This window comes from Loxodonta africana, chromosome 25 (genome assembly GCF_030014295.1).
Source record: "Loxodonta africana isolate mLoxAfr1 chromosome 25, mLoxAfr1.hap2, whole genome shotgun sequence".
NCBI classification, from domain to species: Eukaryota; Metazoa; Chordata; class Mammalia; order Proboscidea; family Elephantidae; genus Loxodonta; species Loxodonta africana.
Window position 1 is genome coordinate 30,261,797 of NC_087366.1, and position 22,460 is coordinate 30,284,256.

The 22,460-nt window shown below is 38.8% G+C and overlaps 1 protein-coding gene and 1 long non-coding RNA gene across 4 annotated transcripts in view; one reads left to right on the top strand and one right to left on the bottom strand.

The window, feature by feature from the left end:
* LOC111750903 (uncharacterized) overlaps positions 1-14,712 on the bottom strand; it is a 74,542-nt gene extending 59,830 nt beyond the window's left edge. For both annotated transcript variants that reach the window (XR_010319401.1, XR_010319400.1), the window contains exon 1: positions 1,325-14,712. This is a non-coding gene — a long non-coding RNA (uncharacterized LOC111750903). The remainder of the gene's footprint in view (positions 1-1,324) is intronic.
* Positions 7,153-19,670, top strand: TNFSF18 (TNF superfamily member 18). 2 transcript variants are annotated; one of them, XM_064276630.1, is made up of 3 exons: positions 7,153-7,328; positions 14,600-14,630; positions 16,574-19,670. In XM_064276630.1, exons 1-3 carry the CDS (start codon positions 7,173-7,175, stop codon positions 16,951-16,953), a joined length of 567 nt encoding a protein of 188 aa, XP_064132700.1. In that variant the 5' UTR covers positions 7,153-7,172; the 3' UTR covers positions 16,954-19,670. The 2 variants fall into 2 exon arrangements, 1 of the variants encoding a protein (XP_064132700.1); XR_002785998.2 differs by having other exon boundaries at positions 7,215-7,328; positions 14,597-14,630; positions 16,574-16,653.
* The last annotated feature ends 2,790 nt before the right edge of the window (positions 19,671-22,460 follow it).

Below are 22,460 nucleotides of genomic sequence, written 5' to 3' on the forward strand. Positions count from 1 at the left end.
TATCCCTACTTTCAGTCAAAGAGATTTCCCTTAGGCTTGTTGAGTGAAGAAAGACTTGAAATAGTTTGGATTTTACCTTAGCATAATTTTCATATCTAACTCCTCGAGGTTGTTTGTTCTTTATTTAGCAAATAGAAACTGCCTTTTCACCTCCAGCTGGCACCATTTCATCAAGCAGCATCCCAAAATGCTGTCTGCGATTCAGTGGTTTTCTTTCTCATTGGCATACCAGCCTGAGATTTCGTTCTTGTAGTGGGACATCCTCCTGTATTCAGGGCTAGAGTCACAGAACTGGATGGGCAAGTAGTCTGGCCTAATCAACTGTAGATACTTTGCCAATTCTTACCTGAATTGAATTACCTGGTAACTCCGGGGAAGTTACATACAATCATACAAAAAATATTAGTGTTTGAAAACTTACATTTTCAATGCAGTTTTGGAAAGCTTGAATGTACGAGGACAAACAGTAATTGGACAATGAGTTCCTTAGATCAGAGACCTTGTCTTATTCCTCTTTATTTCTTCACTGCCTAGTAAAGTGCCTGAAGCATTGTAGTTTGTATACCGTATACATAATATATAACATTGTCTATATATACACACCGCCAGTTCCAGTTGCCATCTAGTTGATTCCAACTCTTGGCGAGCCCATGTACTGCATAGTAGAACTGTGCTCCTCAGGATTTTCAAAGCCGTGACCTTTCAGAAGCAGATCACCAGGCCTTTCTTCTGAGACAACTCTGGGTTGGTTTGAACTGCCAACCTTTCAGTTAGTTGTTGAATACTTAACCATTTGCACCACCCAGGGACCCCTATAAGGAGCCCTGGTGGTGTAATGATTAAAGTTCTTGGCTGCTAACTGAAAGATTGATGGTTCAAACCCACCAGTGGCTTTGCAGGAGAACAGGCCTGGTGATATGCCCCCATAAAGAATATAGCCTGGGAAACCCTATGGGACGGCTCTACTCTGTTATATAGGGTTACTATGAGTCAAAATCAACAGCACACAACAATGACAGAGACCCCTATATATAAATACAAACACATGTATATTTAAGTATTTACTTATAATTTATGCTATATTTAGTATATATAATATGTACCCAGTAATTCATTTACTCAATATTAAGTATTATGCATTATATATTAATGAATTTATGGGACAGGAATTGATTGGCTTAAGGGAATAGAATATTAAGAAGTTTTTTCACCTGGCTTATTTTTTTTTTTTTTACCTCTGTTCAGACTTCATATCTCAGCCTAGGTATTTTCTCCTTCAAAAGCTTCCCCTCCCCCTGAGCAAATTCAGGTATTTGTTGCTTACCCTATTACCACACTTCTGTCTGTATTGGCCTTGTACATTTGTCTCTTTTCCCAGCTACCTACAAAAACATAAAAAATGAAATAAATAGACAAACAAAAAGAAAACAATAAAAATTTGATGACAGGAACTGACCCTTATCTGGCAGGATTCAAGCTCCTCACATTGTACTTGGCACATAGCAGGCATTCAATAATGTTTTCTAAATAAACAAGGGGAATACAATGGCCTTTTGGTATATACAGGAATCATTTCATCATAGAAAATCCAAAACCTTTCTTTACTTATTCAAGCTCTCAATGCCCAAACCAACAAATCTAGCCTTGTGTCATCTGTACCTAAATGTCTAAATTGAATGGTGCAAGGCCAGTGCTAAAAATGGAAAAACAGGAGCAAAATATCCTCTACATGTCTACATGAGTACGTCATAGTTGAGTGTTGAAAGCAGTGAATGAGTTGATTGTTATCTAACGGAGCTGGTGTACAGTAGTATCTTGGAGGGGGTAACTAGCATCCTGTCAAATGGAGAGATCAAGTAACGGATAAAAGCAAAATATCTCCTCACTTTCCTCCACCAGTGCTGCTTAAGGAAACCCAGGATATTTTAGGGAAATACGCAGTCTCAGCAGTCTTAAGACCCTTTTATTGCAACTAGGTTGGTAGGTGAAATACACAGTTCTCTGGCAATCTACATGATATTGGGCAAGAGAGAGTTTTAAGCAATGCCCATTCACTACGCCTTCTAGGGTGCTGTTGATGTCATGCCATATTGTGCAATGGAAAATCTGTTTTTAGTTCAGATTCTGAGCAGTAAGTCACTCTTCCCATCAAAAAGTACTTAAGATGCTCCTCCCCTGGCCAGGATACTGACAGAATGCTGACTAGGCAAGAGAGGACATGTACATACTTATACATAAAACAAAAACAACCAACCATAGACACAGAGGGCTCAAGCTGGTGAGATGGGGATTTAGAATATCACACAGTCATCCTCGAATCTTAGTGGTAAGACAGGTAGCTAGAACAGAAAGGCTTCCATACCAATGGGCCGATAGACCTGCTACTTAAGGGCTGTACTTGAGACAATAAAATATAGACAACTAATGAAGAATTTGGTAAGGGTTCCAAAAAGTGGATACAAAAATAGCACAAAGCAAGACAACGTGGGGCACAGAAAAGAGTCCCCAGGTCATGGAAGAAAAAACATGGTTTAGATTCAAACTATTTCCTAGACCACCCCGATTAAGAACTATTACTATTTCTTTAGAGACGATGATGTTAAGATTGATATGAGAGGCTCCTGTATCTCTTTTAGAATTTATTATACATATAATATGTATATATGTGTATAGATCGTATATAAATAGATGTATATATGTACATATGTCTATTTATGTACAACCCTTTAGTTACCAAATTTTTAATTTTTAAAAAAAATTTTGATGGCATGTGTCTTCAGTATTGGAATGCATACTTACCAATTGATTGTGTTTAAATTTTTGGTCGGTAATACGGCTTTTGAGAAATATAATCTTGTAATTCAATCTACCAATGAGACTAGTGTCACTTTGGTGCCAGTGATCTGTGGTATCACAATATACCAGTAAGAGATAAATAGAGAATTTACTGCGAGTACCTTTCCATTTCTGTTAGGTTACTTGGGAAACCTGTGGTTTTCTAAGTATGACACCAAAAAACCAAAACAAACCCATCGGGGCTCCCTAACTATCACACAGAAAAGTCAATTCTGCTTGCAAACCTTATCTCACAGAAATAAAGGAAAAAAAGGCAAAAGTTACAAAAGTTCATGAAACTAACACATCCAGGAAGCACCACCTACATAACAGTGAGGCCCCAGCTCTGGTCTGCTGAACTTCATGCATTTCAAAACGAACTCATCTTCGCACTAAATGCGTTAGAACTGGAATAACATACTAGCGATGAGCCCTGGTGGCCAACCGGCTAAGAACTCAGCTGCTAACCAAAAGGTTGGCAGTTTGAACCTACCAGTTGCTCCTTGTAAACTCCATGAGGCATTTCTACTCTGTCGCCTAGGGTTGCTGTGAGTTGGAATAGCTGTGAGACAGCAATGGGTTTGGTTTGGTTTTGGAATGAGGTCCAAAGGCATAAAAAGTGGCTGGCATACTGTTACACCAATGGTAGTGGAAGAGTTATAATGAACTGTACATAATTCTTTTCACAGAGTAAAAAGGAGAGTAGGCATTTACTAATCTTAACAGACACTGTTGTCCCTTTCATCAAATCCTAAGTTTAAAACCCTCTTTATATTTTATGTTTATCTATCAATCTGGAAATGCTGGTGGCGTAGTGGTTAAGTGCTAAGGCTGCTAACCTTAAAGTTCAGCAGTTCGGATCCACCAGGCACTCCTTGGATACTCTATGGAGCAGTTCTACTCTGTCCTATAGGGTCGCTATGAGTTGGAATCCACTCGATGGGTTTGGTTTGGTTTTTTTTTTTTTTTAATCTATCAATCATCTCTCTCTCTCTCTCTATCAAGTGCCTATCATCAAGCCAAAAGGACCCTAATTGTGGTGACAATGAATATTCTGATATCCACAGTAGGCAAATCAGATTTGTAGCATTCCTTATTGAGTTCTTATGTATTGGATACTTCTGGATGAATATACTGCACCAAACAGTATCACAAGGATAAAATCATCACAGTCGTATAAGGGGAATGTGGTGAGGAGTGCAGACTTGAGAAACACAGGATTTTGTAGGAAACTGGAGTCCCACCTAGTGCACACTCCCAGGTTTTAATACATTTCTCACTCTGTTTACTCCACACAGAACTTCCTTAACTCATACAGTTCAACATGAGAGGTGGAAATAATATGGGTGGGGTTTTGGAATCCAACAGATAGGGATTCAATCCCTGTTCCGCTTCTATGAGCCAATCATTTATGCTCCCTAAGGGCCGGTTTCATCATTTGTAGGAACGGAGATATCAATACAGGGCTACCTGGTGTTCAATGTAATTGTTTGTGCACCCAGAAGCCAGCCAGAAGGTGCCCAATTCATTTTAGGATAATCTAGTCAACAGTGAAACTAAGGGTAGGTTGATGTATAACTAATTCATTCTGAATTAAAGCAACAGTGAATACAGTTATAATTTCTCAGTCAAGCATATCTTGCTGCTTTTTTTTTTTTAATTGGAAAAATACAGACGGAAGGTTTTCTTTTACTGCTCTTTCTGAAACGCTTCATTTTGGTGTTTAGTTCTTTTCTCATACTGAGTTCTCGTTTAAATTTCTAGCATTTCCAGATGTGTGAGGACACTGCATATGTTAGTCACTCGTTTACACCCCTGTATCTTTACTTCCCATGTTTCACCACTCCCTCAAGAAAGAGCTCCCTCCTTTTCCCTCTAAATCTAATTTTAACCCATCTTTTCAACTATTTCAGCTTATCTAAATCTTTCTGTTTGTCTGAGGCTCTGTCCCATATGATGTATTTGGGACTTCTGCCCTTCTATTTATAAGGTGTTAATCTAGTTGGGTGACAAATTCCTTCACAACTGTGACTCTGTGTATTTTTTGTTTCCCTCATAGCTGTTAGCGCGGTGGCGAGTGGGCAGTAGATATTCAACATAGATTTGCTAACTGAACTTAATTTAAAAAAAAAAAAAACTCTTTCCAAGTACCTAAGACAGTGACAGACCATAAATACACATCTTGGATTTGGTGGCCTTGTTACTTCTTGTCAAGCTCTGAGATGGCACATGAAATTCTGACAGCTTACACCAAAGATGTACAAATTGTGACTCATTACTCTAGAATTTCAAAAAATCTTTCCACTTCCACCTGTCTTAACTTGAAGTTTCTTCCTCATTTCAGAGCCCTGGAATATATTCTTCTTGAGGTAAGCATGTTATCATTTTAAAGATACTTTCATAAGGTCAAAATAATAAATCAGGAAATACCAGAGCTTAACCTTGGGTTAAAGGCAGAAGAAGGAACTGGGTTTTATTTGGACAAGACCCTCAAATGAATAAATGTTTACTAAAGTGAGCAAGCAGGGGTAGCTCCATCTAAGATTTGGAGAGGAGACAGGAGAAGGAGCAGACCAGATAAACAGGAAGGAAATAGTCCAGCCTAACAGTGTTTACTTTTAAATTGTGTTCTTTGCTTATCTGCGGTCCAGGTACAAGTGCAAGAGTTATAGCGGCAAGACATCATTTAAAGTGAGCTCAGTTCCCAGCCCTGCATCATAGCATCGAGTGTACAAAGCCACAGAAGTGATTGTCTAGAAAAATTACTCCTGTATGACTCCTCTCTTCAGAGGTAGTCTATGGATCAAGGTCAAATAGTATCAAGTTAAACTGTGAAACTAAGCAAGAAATATTACTGCAAACAATGACGTTCCAAGAGAAGATGGTGGGTTAACTAAACAGTATGGGCTTGGGTTCCCACTCCACCATTAACCAGTTATTTGTGGTTTGAGATACCACTTAACCTCTATTATCCTTAGCTTCCTCTTCTATAAATGAAGACAATAAATCCCTAGATGTTTTTTTTTAATTAAAAAAATCTTTGATTCTCTCTTTGATTAAAAAAAATTATTTTCTTCAAAATAGTTTCATTTTACCTCTTTTCATTTAAATGCATCTCAATTGAATTACCCTGTGTGGTATATAACAATAAAGAATGATCTTTCTTTTCTAGGATTTCGTAATTGATTTGATCTTCACAAAATCCCTAAGGGGGCCAGGGAGAGAAAAATTAACACTTGTCAAATACCTGGTATGAGCCAAAGCTTTCACATATACGTAATTTTCACTCACAAAAGCATTACGAAGTGAAAAGTTTCACTTCTCCATTTTATAACTCAGGAAATTGAAGCTCAGAGAAGTCAAGGAATGTGTCTAAGGCCACACACAGAGCGGGTGAGGGCTGGGCAGCACTAGGTTCCACTGTCAGGTCCACCCAATTTAAAAACCACATTCTTTCTTGCATATGATGCTGAAATTCTGTAAAGTGGTAAAATGGTAAGTATTTCATTTTAACGGATGAAGAAACTGAGGTACAGCGAACCGGGAGGACCGCCTCAATTTTGCGGTAAATCAGCATTTTGGGTGCCAAGAAGAAATCCTATTTTTTTTTTGGTATAGAGTATAAGCTCAGGCCTGTGGTAAAGGTGCAGACAAATATCCTTTTATTTGAGAATTCTATTTTTATTTGATACCAGCATTGAATTTTCAGGTTTTTAAAGTTGTGAGATATGAGCAAATTGAGCTCACTATACTTATAAATTTTTATTAAATTCTAGTAATATATTTGATCTTTCCTAGAGAAAACCTCAGAATGAACACATTTTATATCCTAGAAATCGATGAAGCTCTTTATTTTTCCAAACCATGTACTTGTCTCTCCAGCCCGAAACTCTTTACCCCACATGTACATTAAATATTTGGAGTATCTATAACCTGATCTTGAACTTTATTTTTTGTTATAAAATGTAATTTTCTTATCTGGAAATGCATTTGGAGCCCTGCACAGCACTGAGAGTATTGAGCTCCATTGCACTTCCTCTGGCTTCTTGAAAGAGGTTTTATTTTTTTTTCCCTCTGACAACTTCCTTAGTGTTGGTTCTTTTATCCCGTGTGTTTGTGCTGGCATTTAGCCTTCAGACCGTTCCTTCCAGTTGGCCAGGCTCCAAATGAGAGTCAGTGCTTAGCCTAGAAGTATCATTTTCCAATACAGTGTCAGAAGGAAAACTCCACCTCTACACCCACTACTAATTACCATAATGCTACAAAACATGACATGTTGCATCGTTCACCTACCATTCATGAATATCTGCTTTTCACAGCTCTCGTTCTTCCAGAAAATGAGCTTGAGCCACTTGGAAAATATGCCTTTAAACCATTCAAGTCCTCAAGGAGCACAGAGATCATCCTGGAAGCTATGGCTCCTCTGCTCAACAATAACTTTTCTATTGCTTTGCCTCTTCATTATACTAATCTTTATTTTTCTCCCACTCAAGGTAAGGAGGAAACAGTATATTAGGTTGCTGTTTATTATAATTCCTTTTTTCTTTTTTTATTCTAGTTGTTATCATTGTCACTCAGTATTGTTATAGCTGGTTGGAAGGAAGAGACATGTGGGCACAAATAATGTAAATATGATTCCAGTCTTGTCATGAAATATGGATTTAGAGGTTTATCTAAGTGTCCTGAGAGGGAAGGTGTCAGAAAGGACTAAGAGTTAGTTATAGAACTGAGTTAGATGGAATGACTTGATTAAATGAGTCAATTGACAAATGCCTGTGAAGTATTTTCTCCTCTCCTGGAACTCCGCTAAACACTCTTGGTGGAATGAGAAAGGTATCAAACATTATCCTTTCCCTCAAGGAATAAAATGTATGCTGACAGTACTAAATAATAATAATAATAACAATAAATAAGCCAAACCCATTGTGGTTGACTCGATTCTGACTCATAGTGACCCTATAGGACAGAGTAGAACTTCCCTACAGGATTTCCAAAGAGCGGCTGGTGGATTCGAACTCCCGACCCTTTGGTTAACAGCCTAGCTCTTAACCACTGCACCACTATTGAAGGAAAATACATAAAGAGATAATAACTCAAGACAGAATAAGATGACAAATGGTTAGTGTATCATTTGCGGGGGAAATGGCAACTGAACTAGAGCAAGAAGATCTGGATTCTGGTTCTAGGTCTTCCAAGAACCAGTTTATGAATTTCAGAAAGCCATTTAATTTTTCTGATTGCAAGTTTCTTCATCTGAAAAGATGGTGGTGGGGGAATAGATTTGTTTATCATAACATTCCTTTCCAACTGTAAAATATAGTGATCAGTAGTTTATCGAAGGGTAATACAGAGAGAGGATAAGTGAAGTCTGAGCTTTCATGGGCAGTGAAGTTTTGAGCAGAAGGAAAAGAATTATTAGATATTCTGAGCATTTAAATTTGTGAAAAATGTGTAGTGTGATAATATTAGCTTAAACTTGGAGGTGCTTTTTCCTTCTAAAAGCCATCTGACATTTTGTTAGCCAGATGAACTTGGATATGTCTCCTTAGTTCTGTCATTTGACTAAGAAACCAATTCATAGAGGAGGAAAATGACTTTTTCAAGGGCACACCGTAGCTCCTGGAAAGGAAGAGAGGAAGTCTAATAAAGCTCGAGGCATCTAGGACATCTCCTGCCAGAACTGAATTTAAGCAACCTCATGTCTTTAAGCTCTGATCCTGGATTCTTTCTCCTAGTGAACATGCAGCTTTTCCTTGAAAGTTTCTGTCTCCAAAGATATATTTCAGAGTTTGTGCCAAATTTGGGGGAGTTTAAAAGGTTTTCAGGGTATTGTCCTGACAGGATGCCATGGAGGCTGTAGTTCCTCTGGAGAAAGGCCAGTGGCCTGGCTTCCAGCGTGATGAAATTAGCTCATGCATTCCACTTTTCACATGCCTGCACTTCCCTTCCTATGGTGACCACACAAAAGTATCTTTGGGAAAGAGGATTGAGCAGCCTGTGGGTGATGAGTCATTATGAGGTGGCTGCTTCTGCCTCTTCACAATATCCATGATCCTTGGGGTTTTATGTTATCTTGGTCTCCACTCTAGCTTTTACTGTACATTTTCCAGATTATCTAGGTACTAATTCAAAAAGTGTAAGATAGGAAGCCTAGCTTCCTTCTAGATCAACAGAGAAATTTCCTGGGGATAATTTTCTTTTTTTTCTTCCTCCAGGAGACATTCAACTAAAGGGGTAGGTTAGGAATCTAAGGAATTTGGCTTATTTCTCAGTGAAAATAACCTCACAGAAGTTGTCTCTAAGAAACTTAGTGTTTAGGAGAGTCCTTTGTTTCAATGAAATGAAGGATACTTCCAAATGGGGATCTGTAGCTGTACTTAAAAGGACAGTAGATTCTATTTCAAAATGATTTGATTAAGATTGGTTCGAAGCAAGAATTATTAAGTTTTGGCCTCTTTCAGCCCAATTATGTGAATTTTGGCTTAGATCAAATGGAATTACAGGACCAACTGATCCCTCTAAGCAAAAATGAACTAAACTAAACTGGAAGTCCTCTTTCGTGTTTTTTTTATAAGGGGGTATGTACCCCTTGCAAACGTCACCAGAGTTATAAATAGAAACTCTCTCACTGGTGAGATTCTTGAGTCAGACAGGGTGGGTTTGGCTCTTAGCCTGGTCTCTTATCCAGTGACATCTCTTGGGTTGGTGTCACACGGTGTGGTAACTCATGGTGTCAAACCCCCCCCACCCCGCAGGGACAGATTATCCAATAAGCAAGGTAAGCATGGACTTACTTGTGCTTACATGCTAATCTGTAGTGGACAATTTCACTTGGGTCTCACCACATCTCCACATACTGGGAAACCCATGTGAAATTGTTCACTACAGATTAGTAGGTAAGCACAAGTAAGCCTGTGCTTATCTTGCTTACTGGATCACCCACCCCTGACAGGGACTGTAAATTTGAAAAGAGGCTTTGATTCTATAGGAAGATGCTGTAGGGTTGGGAGAGAGACAGTAGATGCCAGCTATACCTAGAAGCAGAATCTTTGATGTGGTGAAAAATGTGAAATTGTTTACTATAGATGGTCTGGCATGCAAGGTAAGCATTGTGCTTACCTTGCTTATTGGCTAATCCACCCCTACCCCTCATGCTAATTACCAGAGTATTGTAGCTAAAACCCCAAAACATTCAACAAAATCAGTGACTATAAAAACACTGGCAGCAACGAAAACAAAAGCGCTTGCTTGTAGTGTCTTCAGACAAAAACACGATTTGAAGTGTCGTTGTAATTGGGTAATAATGACAGCTCTCACTCAGGCACATTTAGAAGGTTCCAAAAATAAATTAGCACAGAGTTGTAGCCTTGTAGGTATATTGATATGTGTAAGCGGGGCTTATGAAAAATGTTTTCATTGTTATAACTGCCTACGGGGGTATTTTTATAAAAAATAATAAATCTCTACTGAAACAATGCACGAAAATTTTATAGACAGTTATTTTTGTCTCACACCCTCTGAGACTACCACCTGGTGCGTTTTGCACCCCCCTCACTCCCCTAGAGAGGCCACTGCTTTTATCAGCTGCATGACTTTAGGCAAGTTACTTAATCTCTCTCATTCTCATTTCCCCATCTGCAAAATGAGTGTGGTAATACGTATCTCATATAACTGCTGTAAGGATTTTTTTTTTTATGGAACAGTACAGTGCCTGGTACATAGTAGGTCTTTAATAGTTGGTAGTGTTTAATATTTTACCTTTAGTATTAATGACATTACAGTAAAGATAAAAAGATATTTTAAAAATATGAATTTCTTTACTTATCTGCTTCACTTACTCAACCAGAGACTATATGTCACTGCCAAATTGATGGTTTTTGTGATTAAATTATTTATTTTAATTTGTGGCAATAAGTAGAGACTAACACAATGGTGATTTCTATAGCTCTAAATAGACCTTAAAGGAGCCCACAGTATAATATCTGGAATTTTTGGCTCTGGCCAATAATTTGTCTGTGGTCTTCAGTTTCTCCACACACACGTTACACATTATGGTAGATGGAACAGATATTTGGCACCGTTTACATTTAGATTGTTCTTTAATTACTTCATATGTGTAATCATGCCTTTCTGGAAGGATTATAAACTTCTCGAGAGGTAAGGACCATAAATTACAGTTGTTTCTCTCACTCACAACACTAGTATAATGTTGGAAATCTATGTGCTTCAATTTTTTGTGCAATTCTTCGCCATCATCAGTATCATTATCAAAATAGCTAATATTTATTGAGCAGGCCCTGATATCTGGGCAAAGCACTTCACAAGAATTACCTTACTGAAGTCCAACAATCTCAATGAGATAAAAAAAAAAAAGATAGCTACTATTATTTCCCCCATTTTATAGATGAGGAAATTGAGGTTAAGGGAGTCTCTGTCACATGCCTACCATGGGTTCAATTAAATTGAATTTCAGTAAATCTTCTAAGAAATGCCAAAATGAGAATGAAATAATTTTAAGAGCAATAATTTTAAGAGAGTAGTGCCTTCTAAATTTATTGACTGAACCTCTCTATCAATAAAGTCCAATTCCAGTATTTGTATACTTATTTTTATAAATTATAATTAAATGTTAATAATATGTATACAAAAAAGATAAAAAATAGAAATTTGTAAGGATAAGCTCATTAAGCATATTATTTATTCAAAGCAAAAAAACCACTTTGATTTTGCTAAAACATTAATATATTTTATATATTAATATATTAACGTTATAAAATAAATGGATATTTTAGTAGAAAATCTGGCAAATATGTTTCTTTTGTTTTTTTAATGTTAGTTTAACACTTTGTGATACAGCAATTTGAAGGTCATGTTCCTTGCTAATTTTTCTTAATTCATGGTTTTATTGATTTTCGTAACTGAGAAATTTACCTCATAAATAGAGATCAAAACAGAACACTGCATGTTTGAGTGTGCTTACCATATCATGACACTCAATTTTCAATTCTTTATTCAATGATGCCAAATCATTATCATTCCTAAAATAACATTGTTCCACCCCCCATTCATGTCTTTCCTTCCTTATACCACTGAAATTTCATTTCCTTCCTCATACAACTTATTATTCCACAGTCTATAATTATAATCCTTCCTTTGCATAAACCCACTTACTTACTTCTCTCTTTCTTGATCATACTCTACTGGCAATACCCCAATCCTGGAAAAACCCCCACCCTGCTTAAATCCAACTGCTCTATGTCTTTCATAGTTGAGTGTAGCTAAAGAAAAACACATGATCTTGCTGAAGGGTCATGACCACTAACCACGAGTGACACGTCACTGTTGCTATGCAAACAACCTACATTTCTCCAGTCTATTTACTCTCCTGCTTCTCTACCAGACTATTTCATATCTTCTACTTCTTTTTACATATCCAATACCTCTTTGCCCATTCTCACTCTCAGCTAATGTTTCTCACTCCAGGTTCTGTGAGATAGCAGAAGCAGACAGGAAAAGAACTTCCAAAGGCCCACATCATGTCTACTACTCACTTGCATTTTTGTCTATATATACTGCATTTTGGAGCCCTGGTGGTGCAATGGCTAAGCATTTGGCAGATAATCAAAAGGTCGGCAGTTCTAACCCACCAGCAGCTCCATAGTAGAAAGATGTGGCAGTCTGCTTTTGTAAAGATTACAGCCTTGGAAACCCTTCTCTGCCCTATAGGGTCAGTATGAGTAGGAATCAACTCTACAGCAATGGGTTTTTTTTAAGTGCATTTCCTTCTTGTTACTATGGGTGAGTTGTTCATGTGCTTATCCAAGACCACCTATACACTAGATTCTAACCCCTCTTGCCTACCCAAAGCTCCAATATTTCTCTTCTATCTCTTACACACTCTCTTACAACCTCCCCTTCCACTTACTGGAGTATTCCCATCAACATATAAACATGTCACCATTTCTCTCATGTTAAAACAAACACACACAAAACCACAAAATATTTTTGACTTGACATCCTCATCCAGGCTCCACTCAATTTTTCTGCTTTTCATTGCAATAAAACTCCTCCAATTTCTCTTTCCCATTTACCCTTAAACCCATTCCCTTTAAGCTTCTGTCCTCATCACACTCAGAAACTAGTCTTGTCAATAGTCCCAATGACTATCATGTTACCAAATCTATCAGTTAATTCTCTTTCCTTATTTTACTTGACCCATCAGCAGCATTTGACATAGCTGGTCAATCCTCTTCCCTAAATACTTTCTTCTCTTGGATTTCCAATACCACACTCTCCTGGTTTCCTTTCTGACTCACTGGCTGTTCCTTCTCAGTTTCCTTTTCTGGTTCCTCTTCATCTCCCCAACCTCTAAACATTTCAGTGTCCCAGTACTGCCACTTCTGTCTATCTACACTCACTGACTTGATGATCTTGTGAGTCTCATGTATTAAAGCATCTCATATAAGCTGAAGATTACTAACCGTATATCTTCAGAACTCCCTAAATTCCAGCCTCATTCATCCAACTGCTTACTTGACACCTCTACCTAGATAGCCAATAAACATTACAAACTTAACATGTCCAAAAAAAAAGCTCATGATTGCTTCTTTCCCCCCCAATCCACTCCTTTCACAAAGTGGCTCCATGGAAAAAAGACCTGGTGAACGGCTTCCATAAAGATTATAGCCTAGGAAACCCCAGGGGGCAATTCTACTCTGTCACATTGGATTGCTATGAATCGGAATCGACTCAACGGCACCTAACAGCAACAACAGTACCTTTTAAATCTTGCCCATTTCAGGAAATAGCAACTTTATCCTTGCAATTTCTCAGGCCAAAAAATCTTGGAGTCATGTTTGTCTCTTCTCATTTTGTCACCCATTTCTTTCTCTTATCCATGTTAGAAACTCTTTTTGGCTCTATTTTCCAATCACTTATTTCCATCTCCACTGCTAGCACCTTGGTTAGGGGCACCATGCTCTCTTGCCTGGATTACTGCAATTGTTTTTAGCTGGTGTCTTGCTTTTGCTCTTGCCTCCCTTTAATTTATTCTCAGCATGGCACGCAGAGAACATTCTAAAAGAAAAATGTGCAGCATCTCTTAAGAACTTAGCCACAAGAAAATCAATGAACTCTGTGTGGTACAAAAAAAAAGTGGATACCTTCTATCCTCTTACAAAGTGTTTTAGAGCATTTACCATTTAAATACTTATATTTATAAAATTAACCACACTGATGGCATCCTGTAGCATATAAACTGTGCTATGTTGCAACAGATTAAAAGTGAGGTCTCCTAAGGGCATCTCAGTTACTGTTTATGACACAGAATTGTCTGAATATTGAGTGAGGGTAGCTGTATCAATTTGAATTGTAAATATTTGTATAGCTTGATTTTTTATTACTTAAAATAAACATAAATAGAAGTTCCATTATTTTCTTCCCACGTTTGAATATATCACCTTGTGCAGTCACTGGGGTGTGGAAACCACTGTTGATAGAAAACCACTATAGCCCAGTAGCAGAAGAGTCCAGGAATGAACAGTTCTCTTGTGGGTGGAGGTTAGGTGGATGGAATAAATCCCATTTTTTGCCTAAAAGACCCAGGGAAGCTAGGTAATGAAGATATATGGAAGTGATAGGAGGCAGGGATTCTTAGCTACAGAAGAGTCTATTGCTTCAGGAATCTGAAGCTCTAAATAAATCAATCAACAAAGCAGTGACACTGCTATTATCCTGACCTGTTTCTCTTTTTCTCCCCCAGCAGACTGTCAACAAGCCCTGCGTAGCTAAGTTTGGTGAGTAACCTTTCTTGCATGCTTCTCTTTTACTTTTCTTAGTTTTCAATGCAAGAAGAAGGCTCCAGAAAGGTCAAGAAAGCCTGAATTATCTTTTATTCATTCTTCAGCTACTATTAATTGCTGCAGCGACTCATAACAATCCTGTAGGACAGGGTAGAACTGCCTCATAGAGTTTCCAAGAAACAGCTGTTGGATTCAAACAGCCCATCTTTTGGTTAGCAGCCAAGCTCTTCAGAATTGACCCAATGGCAATGGGTTTGGGTTATCACATGCCACGCCGTATTCTAGGATCTGGGGTTTTGCAGATGAACTAGACAGACAAGCCCATAGCCTGATGCAGCTCACATTCAAGGTCCCTTCTTTGGGCAGGAATGCCTATCACTCTTATAGGCCTGGGGATATGTGACCCAGGAATCTACTTTTAAAATTCTATATTTTAATAAGCATAAAAATCCACAGATTTCCAAAACTTCTTTCTTTGACAAGCTCTCATATCCTGCATTGCTAACGTCCCATCAAGTAGGTGTGGTGGTGCTGGTATTGTTTCCAAATTTATAGGAAATGAGAATGAGAGGGGAATGGCCACTCCTTCTCATTCTTTCTCTTAGCTTCTGACTCGCTTTCTCTTATTGCGACCTTGTATTTGCAGAGAAACACACTGAAGTTTACAAATACACTGAGCCTTAGAGCATTTCTTAGAATATGCACAAATCCTTAAATAAGTACATTCTGCATTTTTTACAGGTTTCAGACTAAATACACTCTTTCCCGCTAAGAGCAGAAAGTTTCTAGGGTTAACTCTGCAGCCCCTCTCTACGCATATAGCTCAAATAGTCAGGTTTCCTAGTCTTGTGAGACTTAGGCATTTCTTTTTATTTGTCTCTTCCTTTGTGTGTGTGCGTGTTTCAGTCAGTGGAATGAAACTCATATGTTTAAAATTCCCCGTTGATGTGGTAAAAGTTAAGAACCTCAAGTGATGTGAAGGTGGTCTTTAAGTAACCCCTAGAATTAAGTTGGAGAACCAGTGACATTTCTTCCTAGTGACTTGCCTTGCTTACAACACGTCAAGCAGGAAGACATTTCCTGGGCCCGTTGGAGACACATGGAAACATTTCCTTTTGTCCTAGAGATCTCTCTCTCTCTCCTTCGGAGTCTTCTCTCAGAGTTTTATCAGTCATTCACACAGGAATGAGAATTTAAGTCAAAGTGTTACCTCTTCTAGGGTATTTTCTTAACAAGGTTTCTTTTTAATTATGGGACAAAGACCTTGCCACCTATAACAAAAATTATGGAGAATTAGAGACAATCCAGGTGAGTATTTTGGGTGGTTAAAGCCCTTCCTGGGGCCCTGAAATCACACTACTGTGTAAAACCGAACAATTGACAGATAAATATTTAAATTTCATGTATACCTATGATAATAAATAACTAGACCTTAATCCTGGACCCACTGCCTTGTGACAGTATTACACTAGGTATACTTATATTGAAATAGTCAAGTAATTTCCATTTATAAACTCATGAACTTATTGTAGTTGTGGTTTTGGTGGAGTTTGGATAAAGATATCCCAGGCAGATCTGGAATGATATATACCTGTGAAGTGATATGTGTCTTGGACTGCCAGCCCTGCCTATCTCGGGGTAGAGTGTGTGTGTGTGTGAGTCCTCCCTCTCTTTCCCCTCCCTTCTTCCTCCTTTTCATTCTTGTTTTTCCTTCTACAGATTTTAATTAACAAGAGGCGTGGTACCTACCACCTGAAGCAAGAGATACCCTTAGGATTTGCAACTTCTCTGAAACAAGGAGTAGACACTTAAAATATTACAGTTGACATTGCAGAGCACTAGTATAGGCCACATAAAAGAAAAGAATTTGCTATAACCAGGAAGAAAATGAAATAACTATACTTTTCATTTTTTCCTCCCTTGTAAATTCCTTATAGGACCATTACCCTCAAAATGGCAAATAACACCTGAGTCTCTTTGCGTGCACGTGGATAAGGATACGGATATGGACATGGATATGGATGAGATATATGATTGGAAGCTGAAAATACGTCACAGTGGCTTGTATATAATTTACGGCCAAGTGGTGCCCAATACAACCTACAAGGAAAAAGCTCCTTTTGAGGTGCAGCTACGTAAAAACGATGCCACCATACAAACTCTCACAAACAACTCAAAAACTCAGAGTGTGGGAGGAACTTATGAATTGCATGCCGGAGACACAATAGCCTTGAGATTCAACTATAAATATCAGTTTCTAAAAAATGATACATACTGGGGGATCTTCTTGCTAGCAAATCCCCCATTTGTCTCCTAGTAACTTGGTTGGGTCTCCTCATCCTCCTCAGCACGTGCAGGGATGCCGAGGGGTGAGGTGGAAGAGGCAGAGTTTCAATGCCTGTGGTTTGTCTAGGTACACAAATCAACACAAAGAAACCTCCTCTGTGTGGTGAATTTTCATCGCTCATGGCTATCTGAAGGAGACCCAGACATTTGGCTAAAGATATTTCGTTACCCCTATTGTTGGATCCACAAAGACACTTCACTAATCCATGATAAAATGAATGTTAGAATATGAGTGACAGAAGCTCCTCAAAGAGTCTTTGTCTAATCTTTGAATCCCTGGTTGGAAAAATGAAGTCCTATTACCATGGGAACCTTGCCTAGTGTGATGGTTAAAGGTGTGTGTCAACTTGGCTGGGCCATGGTTCTCAGTGGTTTGGCAGTTATGTAATGATGTAATTTGCCACTTATGTAGTGATGTAATAACTCTCTATTTTGTGATCTGAAGTGGGCAGCCAATGAGTTGAAAAGGGAGTTTCCTTGGGAGTGTGGCCTGCATCCAATATATACGGATGTTACGGCAAAGCTTGTGTGTATCTGACACGTCATCCTCTGATCTCTGGTTCTCGGGACTTGAGCCAATAGCCTGCCACCTGACAGCATGTCTTGGGATTTACCAGCTCCCGAAACTCTGTGAGCCAGAAACCTTCTGCCTGGCCTGCAGATCTTGGAATTCGCCAGCTGCTGCAAACCTATGAGCTAGCAGTCTCCCACCTGACCTACCAATTTTGGGTTCATTATCCTCTGCCACCACATGAGTCAGAAGAAGCCCCCAGCCTGACGCCTTTCCCATGGATTTGGGACTTGCCAGCCTCTGCAACTAAGTGAAATAAGTCTCTCTCTTTAACCAGTTTCACTGATTTTGCTCCTTTAGAGAACCCAGCCTAAGACAATGGTCCCGGGTAGTAACAGTGTCTTATTCTCATGTACTTGGACTGCTTCACTTAATCCTTCCCACATGCCCATCTTCTGAGGCCCTCCTCATAAAAAGTAGTCAGACTGGTAGTGTGGTCATAGATATGCCATCAGTACCCTTCTTTAGATGTGATGATGTTAAAGGGTAGAGAACACTCCATGGAGCTATTGGGACGGAGGTACATGTGGCATGGAACGGAATGTACTTTATCTGGGAATTTTCCTTGGTTTCATCATGCTTAGAATTCAGGGTGCTTTATAAAGCCAATTAGGGTTAAGAGGTTATTCTGAACTTTCACTAGGGCTTCATGAAAACTTTGTGTGTGTATCTAAACATTTTCGATTACAAAGAGTGATCATCAGTGACCATTAGGTTTAACCTCAGAAATTGGTGTTACCAATGTTGTATTATATCATGTAATGATTTCATATTTTTAGCTAGCTCTCCACAGTTTCAAAAATGCTTTCATAAATCTTGTGACAACTTTATGACATCAACAGGGCAGGTATTTTGGGCACAGTTTTACCAATACGAATACTGAGGCAGATGGAGCATAAGTAATTTACCTGGACTCCAAACCTGTTGCTGTTGTTTCGATTCTGACTCATAAAGACCTGAACCAGAGCTCTTTCCACTGTATCACAGTATCTTGGCATTAGAGTTGGTGTTCCAGCTATTAAGTTATACATGTAGAGAGTTTAGCAGATTCAGTTTTCAGAAGGCATATTCCTCTTCACCCCCAGGTGGGTAGAGGGAGACCACACATGTCTTTTCCTTTCTCAGCAAAGTTTCTTTCCCTGCCTGGAGCAGGGAGCTCTAAGGTGCTGCTCAGGGCTTACTCAACCAAATCCCCTTTCCCACCTTGAAAACCCTGTCTCAGTCAAATGTGTTAACTTCTAAAATTAGTCAATAGCACTCGATTCAATGAAAGCCTACTAAAGTTTTGAACTGTATTACATTAGCTGCTTGTGAGTTCTTGTTAAAAGATGTATACATGATTACATGTTAACACAATTTAAAATATTTGTAGATACTTGTGAAAAGCTACATTATGTTAATTATTATCACATACAAAGTTAATTTAAAAATATTTGTATTGTTTGCAACAAAAACTGCTCAGGAGCAATCTAAGGGTTTGAAACCAAGATGCTTCTTAGTAATTTTTTTGTTTTGTTTTTTTAAACATATGCTGATGGGTTGTGCAGCAAAAGACTTAGATGCCTTGTTTCTCCTGCATTTGCATATTTTCTCAGGAAATTAAAGTTTTGTCACTTGTATATTTATAGAGACTTTGTGATATTGATATTGTGTTGTAAGCAGCAGTGTGCTGGAGCTTTCTAGCACTAGCTCATGAGAGCTGATGGTTAAATTCTCAAGAATTTGCAATTCAGTTGTTAAATACTGCCATCCTTGAAAATGGCCTTGGTGGGAGAAGTACTACCATGGAAATAGGCAAATGCTGTAAATCAGGGCTTCTCTGTCTGAAGAACCTATTCAGCAACTCACTACTCTTTGTAAAACTTGCCTTCTTAATGACCTTTGATTCCTCTCTGCCTCTGCCTTGTTCCTGGCAGAATCAAGGCAGGCTAAGGGGGAGAGTAAAATTGCCTTTGTCTGTAGCCAGAGAGATAGCTACCAACAGGCAATGTTTGCATTCTCCTGGTATTGTAATTTCTGCCTTTGTTTTCAATGTATGCTCTGTTTCCTTGCTTCTCCTGTTGTCTACATTTTAAACCTGTAATAAAATATATGTTCATAACTATAGTGGAACTGATTTATTTGTGGGTTATCAGACTACAGTTAGTGATCTATAGAACACAGAGATGCATCAGAGAAATCCTTGCCCATATGATACCTTTCTTGGCAAGAATTAGGCAAAACTGAGAGCAAAATTAGGAGGCAGGGGTGGATTATTTAATAGGCAAGGTAAGCACGGTGCTTACCTTGCTTACTAGATCATCTGTAGCGAACAATTTCACATGGGTTTCACCACATCATCAAGTAGCAAAAGTCTCCTGAGATGAGTTGGCCCTGTTCTTCCTGTCAGATTTCCTGGCTGGGGTCAGACTTCAGCCCACTGATAGCTTTAGCTTTCTCAGATTGAAGTCAGATGCCAGTTCCTCTGTATCTCCCAATTACAAGAAGCCCTAGGGTAGCACAAATGGTTTCTGCCCGACTACTAACAAAAGGTTGGCAGTTCTAATCTACCCAACAGTGCCACAGAAGAAGGTCTGGTGGTCTAATTCTGTAAGATTACAGCTGTTGAAACTCTATGGAGTGCAGTTCTACACCGAAACATGGGGGTCATCATGACCAGGAATTAACCCTATGACAATGGAGTCCAAAAGATTCCCTTGAAGTCCCCTACCAGGTTTGAGTTAGAAAGTTTGCTTCTTTCCCATCTGTGATGAATTGAATTGTGTCCACCAAAAATGTATGTCAGCTTGGCCAGGCCATGGTTCCCAGTATTGTGTGGTTGTCCACCATTTTGTGATCTGATGTGGTTATCCCGTGTGTTGTAAATCCTAATCTCTATAACCTTAATGAGGCAGGACTAGAGGTAATTATATAAATGAGACAGGACTCAGTCTACAAGATTAGGTTGTATCCTTGAGTCAATCTCTTTTGAAATATAAAAGAGAGAATTGAGCAGAGACTAAAGGGACCTCGGCACCACCAACCAAGAGAAGCCAGGAGTGGAGTGTGTCCTTTGGACCTGAGATCCCTTTGCTGAGAAGCCCCTAGACCAGGGGAAAGTTGATGACAAGGACCTTCCCCCAGCGCCAACAGAGAGAGAAAGACTTGCCCTGGAGCTGGTGGCCCTGAAATTGGACTTCTAGCCTCCTAGACTGTGAGAGAATAAATTTCTGTTTGTTAAAGCCATCCACCTGTGGTATTTCTGTTATTGCAACAGTAGATAACTAAGACACAATTCCTCCTGCAAAGGGAGTGGGTGTGGACTCACAGTATGGCCACAGATCTCTCTTTTCAAGTGTTGTCACTGAACTCTACTTTTTCTCCCTTTGGCCTCATTTTATATCCTTGATCTGACTGAGCTGTCCAAGGGTAGAAGAGGGATTTAGCTTCAGTCCTTTTGTAGATTCTGCATATTGGAGGTGGTATCTGACTCTCACATTGATATCCAGGTACCAATATATTGGTGTTTGAGTTGAAACTGGGTCAGGAAGAGTCCCATTTTTAACATCCGGTTATACTTTTATATGCCTAAAAATTAGGATATTGGGAGGCTTATAATAAAAAGCAGAAATACAAAAGGGCCCAAACCAACATCACAAGAGTAATAAAACTAGAGCTAAATAATAATTACAAAGAAAAGCAGAAGGAAAGAAAAATCATTGTTAAGAACATTATTACAAATGAACATAAAACATAGCTTTTAACTTTTTGATAGCCAAGGAATATTAGAGAAGCATGAAGGAATAAATAAATGAATAAAATTGTTTTACCTAATGAGAATAAAGCATACCATTTCATTGGGAGAAAGGAACTTTATCCTAGTGCTGAATTCTAAGCAGACTCTGTCCCAAGTCCACACTGAATGATCCAGACAGCAGCTTTTCCCCCAAAATACAGACTCTTCCATTCAGCTTATTTGAACCTATTGGTTTCTGATAGCAGTTGATAAATTTAAGGGGTTAAAAACAGGTTAGTTGAGCTATCACTCCAGAGCCAGACAGCAGTATTAATGAATCTCATTTTATTTGTTGGGAAAGTAAATCAGGAAGTGTTTGACAATAGAAAAATGAAAATTCAACAAATGGAGTCCATTAGATTTAACCAAATTTTTCATCTTTTCCATAGCATAATCAGAATGCAAAGCTCTGATTTCAGCATCCAAAGTTAATGTTTTTACCCAGCTTTGGTGTTGTCCAGGGACACTATAGAAGTGGCATAAACTTCAGACAATACCCCAGCATGCACAGCCTGGGTGGGACTAAGGGGAACTGACAGGTTTTGTTTGTCAGAATGGAAGACAAAAAGAGCCTCTTCCCCCTGCTTGCTCTTGGATTGTCCCTTTTGACCTCTAGTCTTTGAAGAGAAACTTCTGACCTAGAGTCTAGGGTTTGACAGAGTGCCTGGTTCATAATCCCTACTGTTTGTTGAATGAACAAATCAATGACTTATAAAGTTACTTGAGGGCGGTGTGAATTTAGCACTATCTTGTGTACTCTGGACAAAAGAGTCCAATGGGCAGAACCTTCAGCCTCTCTTTCCTCTTTTTCTCCCACCCCACCATCTGTTGTTCTCAAGTGCTCTCCTACCCCACCCCCCTCCATTAAAATTTGTTCTGAGGAACATTGTTAATGTAATTAAGGGAAGGAACCTTATAAACTCATTTACATTAAGGGAAAGTGGCCAATAAGTTACCTTGTCCTTCACCTAAAAGAGGACTGTACCCAATTCGTTTAAGCTTTGACTGGGCAGATGCACCAAGAAGCAACTTCCCTTACAGGTTCCTAAGGCTAAACAATTTCTTCAATACTTAATGGCAGAGTTTTTCAAAGTGAGTTCCATGGACTTGACTTTAGATTCACCTGGGAGAC